This window comes from Chrysochloris asiatica, unplaced genomic scaffold (assembly GCF_000296735.1).
Source record: "Chrysochloris asiatica unplaced genomic scaffold, ChrAsi1.0 scaffold00033, whole genome shotgun sequence".
NCBI classification, from domain to species: domain Eukaryota; kingdom Metazoa; phylum Chordata; class Mammalia; order Afrosoricida; family Chrysochloridae; genus Chrysochloris; species Chrysochloris asiatica.
The window spans coordinates 679,310-684,978 of record NW_006408551.1 but is presented as its reverse complement, the minus strand read 5'-3'; the positions used below and the strand labels follow the sequence as shown (position 1 = coordinate 684,978).

General features: G+C 31.9%; 1 protein-coding gene and 1 pseudogene across 1 annotated transcript in view; both read right to left on the bottom strand.

The window, feature by feature from the left end:
• The window catches only part of LOC102818726 (olfactory receptor 6C2-like), a 1,390-nt gene extending 722 nt beyond the window's left edge, over nt 1-668 (bottom strand). Inside the window, exon 1 of the mRNA XM_006859571.1 lies at nt 614-668. Coding sequence (XP_006859633.1) covers nt 614-668 — 55 coding nt within the window. The remainder of the gene's footprint in view (nt 1-613) is intronic.
• Nucleotides 669-1,430: 762 nt separating this feature from the next.
• LOC102818348 lies at nt 1,431-2,352 on the bottom strand (annotated as a pseudogene).
• Nucleotides 2,353-5,669: the final 3,317 nt, after the last annotated feature.

Genomic DNA, 5,669 nt, shown 5'->3' with positions numbered 1-5,669 from the left:
GAAACCCTGTACAGGGTCGCTATGGGTCGGACACGACTCAACGGCACTTAACAACAACAACAACATACAAGAGAAATCCATTCTAAAATGTGATTTTCAGATCTTGTGTACATAGAAAAATACAAATTATCCTTAAAATCCATTCTATTTTAGAGAGAAAAATAAGACATAAACTTTATAATACTTACTCTTTTGTTAGTAAATCAGAATTTCTGTTGATTAAGACTGCAATAATGAAAGTGGTATTTTTATAGACATTTATGTCTTCACATTCATTGTTAAGTCTGCCAATGTGTAGAGCTCTCAGCAATTTTCATCCCCAACAAGTTGCACAGGCTTCCTCACATCAGGCTTAGTGCTATTATCAGCCCTCAAGTATTTTATTACTATCTCCATCATTGAATACAGAATATCAATGACTCTAAGAGATGGATAACATCAGGAACTCATTCACTGTTAGAGGTAATGATATTCTAAAAACATTATGAGAGTAAGAAGTAATTTAACAATGTCAAGCATACCCCTTAAAAAATAAAAGCTAAACTAACAAGCAGTGAAAAAACAAAAGGTCCCTGATGGCCTATATTCAAGAGTCATTAATGTATTGTCTGACTTACAAATTTTGGCACAAAATAAGTCACACAGGTTTCAGGAGGGACTGTGTCCATGGAGATAGGAGGATAGATAATACAATGGTACTAGACTCATGGAAGGAAAATAAGTGTATTTTTTAAAACACATTGTTAATTTTAAAACAAAAAGAAAAAACTACAGTATCTACTAAGGTATTTGGAATATTATACGTATTTATTATATGATTATATGTATGCAGTTATATGAGTATAAGACTTCTGCTTACATTATAGAACTTTCTCTTTCCAACTTTTCAGCTCTTCAGATACACCCACTGTATTATAACTATTATTCATAAATGCACAAATATTAACAACTGCAATTAATTAATTAACTGCAATTAAAAAATTGCTTCCATTTATTTAAATCTTAATTTATTCTCTAATATAACTTCAAGTTCTTTCTAATATTTCACTATTAATAAAATGGACCATTTGATTATTTTCCCTTATGTTTAACAAATGCCTAATTTAAACTTGCAATATTAATATTTTTCCATAGTTATCAACTATTCTAACAAAAACATGTTCATAATAACTGTTTTACATATGTATGAGAATAATTTATAATTTTTAAATATTAAAATTGTTATTTTATGTTTATAAATTTGATATGTTTAAAACACCCATAGATTAGTTTTACATAAAAAGTTGATAATTTATTTTTAAACATTTTATTTTCACGTATTCCAAATTTTGCTCTTTAAATATGTTTAATATGAATTTTAACATTATAACCATTTAAATATGACAATGACAGCTTTTGGCAAAGTTTCATGACTCTTTAAATCAAATTTTTCAAAATTTTAGATTCTTTTATTTTGTTGAGAGAAACCCAAGTCTTTTGATTGAGTCCCTGAAATGTTTCTTAACTTGATTGTTCCTGAGAGTATAGATAAATGGGTTCAAGTTAGGAGAAATAGTAGAAATGAACAAGGAAATCACTTTATTAACAGTTACTTCTTCCTTTGCTTTTGGATTTATGTAGATTAAAATACAGGTGCCATAGGTGATGGAAACTACAATCGTGTGGAAGAACAGGTTGAAAAGGGCTTTTTCCTTTTTCCTTTGCAGAGGGGAATCTGAATATGTAAGAGTAATATTCCGGGTCAACATGGAACAGTTGGTAACTGTTTTTTCCACAATCCATGTGTCTGAACATGAGATTTTCACAATAGGAAATGCATCACAAGTAAAGTGGTCAAATACATTAGAGTCACAAATTCCAAATTTAAACCCAGGCTAAGCGGTCGAATGATGACACATAAACCAGACATCCAACAACAGATCATAAGAATCCTACAGACTCTAATGCTCATGATGGTCACATAATGCAAAGTTTTGCAGATGGCCACATAGCCGTCGTAAGACATGGCAGCCAGAAGGAAAAATTCTGTTACTGCACAGAGGCCAGTAAAAAACACTTGGATCATACAGGCAATATAGATAATGCTGTTGTCACCTGTTGCTATGTTATACAAGTATCTAGGAATACAAGCTGAAGTGAATGAGTTCTCTAAGAAGGAAAATTTCTTTAAGAAAAAGTACATAGGTGCTTTCAGGTGAGAATCCACAATGGTGATTGTGATTATATAATGGTCAGATTCCCAGTTACAGTCAACATGTAGGTGAGAAAGAGAAAGACAAAAATCAGAACCTGCAGCTGAGGGTCATCAGTCAGTCCCAGCAGAATGAATGTTGTCACTGTTCTGTTTCTCATCGCTGACTTCTGACTTCTGTGCAATCTGTATGTGATATTCAAAGAATTTCTTTTTTTAGATTCCTTTAAATATTCAAAAATTTCACATAGTCAGGATTTTAGTCTTCATTATTGTTGGTTTCTTAATGTTTTATTTTCATCCTCTGCTCAGTATTTTGACATATGATTTAAATAGATTGCTGATGATGTACTATTTTATGGATGGCAATGATGCCTTTGTCTCTGGAGAATTCTTCTCTACTCACAAACTTTATTACAAAAAATCAGCATTGTGTTCATATCTTTTCTTAACATTTGGATCTTAAAAGTTTTAATATGATAATTTTTAGACAATCAGTCATTTTAAAACAAGGAGTAAGGAAGAATAAAGATGAATTGATGCATTTTAATTGTGGTGGTGGTGGTTTTCTGATATGGAGTCGGCACTGACCCATAGTGACCCTGCATAGGGTTTCTGAGGCTGTAAATCTTATGGGAGCAGAAATCCTCATTTTTCTCCATGGAATGCCTAGTAAATTGGAACTGCTGACCTTGCTTGAGGTTAGCAGCCCAAATTGTAACCACTATGCTTCCAGGGTGCCTTTTTAAATTGTCGTGTTGGAGAAAAACATGGACTGCCACAGGGATGAATAAAATTGTCTTGCATGAAATACATCCAAAATATTCCTTTTGTGTAAAATATTTGAGACATGCTATTAGGAGGGAAAAGTCTCCGGAGAAGGGTATTTTTTTTTTGGTAAAGCTGAGGGTCATCTCAAAAAAGGAAGAATCTCCACAGACTGGGTTAACAAAGTGGCTTCAACAATGGGCTCAGACATGACAACACAGCTGAGGATGGTACAGGAGTAAACAGTGTTTTAGTCTGCTGTACATGGGGTTGCTATAAGTTGGAATTAATTTCAAAGCACCTAATGACAATCAATAATTCTTAACTGATAACTTTGACTCAATGTATAAACTCTGGAGCAGAGATTGAGATCTTGTTCAAAAAAAATTTTTTTTGTTTATTGCATTGTTTTTAGACAAGCATGTTTTTCTTTCAATTAATCCTAAATCCTATGGATCCACCCAACACAGCTCATGTTTTTTCTGATTAGGTGAATTACTTTTACTGAATATGTACATTACATTTATTGGTGATAAAATTATGACTGAATTCTCTTCCCTCCCTGATTGTCCAGTTTAATGGAATATTTCTATTTTTATTCTTGCCACTTTTGCCTGTTAAATGATACATAAGCCAGAAGTCAAGAGCCTTTAGATTCTGAATTTGTGCTATACTGCACTACAGATTTTTCTCAAGCTTCAACCATGACATAGATCAAATATTTCCAAAATCCATTCAATACATCAAGGCTTTGATTTTTTCTGAATCAGTCTGCAAATAAAATAAATCACTCGTGTGTCCCATTTGTTTTCCTCCCAGTTTCCTTTGATTATTTAACTCTCTGTTGTCCTTACTGAGGTCAGAAGAGGCAGAGTTATCTGTCTGTGACTATTTCCCATATTCACAGTGTTATTGAGATAGTGAAGGAGGACGCACTGATTGAGGTTCAGAAGTCATATGAAAGTTACATTAATCATATTGACTCTAGTCTGCCATTTAGAAAATTAAACTTCTATCATATTTTTACCAAGTTTGTCATATATGTATACAAATTCAGTATATCAAACTAATATGCAGAAGAACCTCATTTTCATTTTTCAACCTACTTCTCCAATATTTTCAGGTAACATGTCCATTACTGTGAAACCTCAGGCTTTTAAACTTGAGCATTGTTCATTCATCAAAATATATCTTTATTTCTACCTCAAAATATTGTCATTGGTGGTGATGGTGGTGGGTGAGTTGAGTCAATAACTTAAATCATAATAAAACTAATATACAGATTGTATACTTAAGAGTCCTGGTGTGGCATTGTAGGCTAAAGCGCTGGATGACAAAGTTGGTTTCAACCACAAGGTTAGCAGTTTAAGCTCACCAACTGCTCCTCAGAAACCCTATGCATGGTGGCTATGAATCAAAACTGACTCGATGACACTTTACAACAACAACAACAAACAGTATAAAAGAGTAACTAACTGGTTTCTACTTATTTTGTCTTTCACTCATATGTTCATCATGAAAACAGTGATCTGTAATGAGATGCTGTCACATTAGCCAATATGTTATTATTATTATTTCTTTTTGCTGGGATGGAGTTGAGTACATTCTAGACATTCAAAGATACTTTACTATTTTTAATTTTGGTTGAATGCATAGCCAGAGTTCCCCTTGATATTTCTTAAATTAAATTATATGCAAACTTTAATATATTATTCATAAAAACTTCACAAATAATTAAATTTATCTATACAAGAGAAATCCATTCTAAAATGTGACATGTCAGATTTTGTATACATAGAAAAATACAAATTACCCTTAAAATCCATTTTATTTTAGAGAGAAAAATTAGAGGTAAACCTTATCATACTTACTCTTTTGTTAGTAAATCAGAATTTCTGTTGATTAATATTAAGACTGCAATATTGAAAGTGGTATTTTTATAGACATTTATGTCTTTACATTCATTGTCAATTCTGCCAATGTATAGAGCTGTCAGCAATTTTCATCCCCAACAAGTTGCATGGGCTTCCTCACAACAGGCTTAGTGCTATTATCAGCCCTCAAGTATTTTATTACTATCTCCATCATTGAATACAGAATATCAATGACTCTAAGAGATGGGTAACATCAAGAACTCATTCACTGTTAGAGGAAATGATATTCTAAAAACATTATGAGAGTAAGAAGTAATTTAACAATGTCAAGCATAACCCTTAAAAAATAAAGCTAAACTAAACAAGCAGTGAAAAAACAAAAGGTCCCTGTTGGCCTATATTCAAGAGTCATTAATGCATTTTCTGACTCTCAAAAGTTGGCACAAAATAAGTCACACAGGTTTCAGGAGGGACTGTGTCCATGGAGATAGGAGGATAGATAACACAATGGTACTAGACTCATGGAAGGAAAATAAGTGTACTATTTAAAACTCATTGTTAATTTTAAAACAAAAAGAAAAAAAACTATGGTATCTACTAAGGCATTTGGAATATTTTATGTATTTATTATATGATTATATGTATGCAGTTATATGAGTGTAAGGCTTCTGCTTACATTATAGAACTTTCTCTTTCCAACCTTTCAGCTCTTCAGATACACTATAACATAATATAATAGTTATAATAATATATAACTATTATTCATAAATGCACAAATATTAACTACAACTTTTATCTAGGTATAAAAATTGCTTCCATTTATTTAAATCTTAATT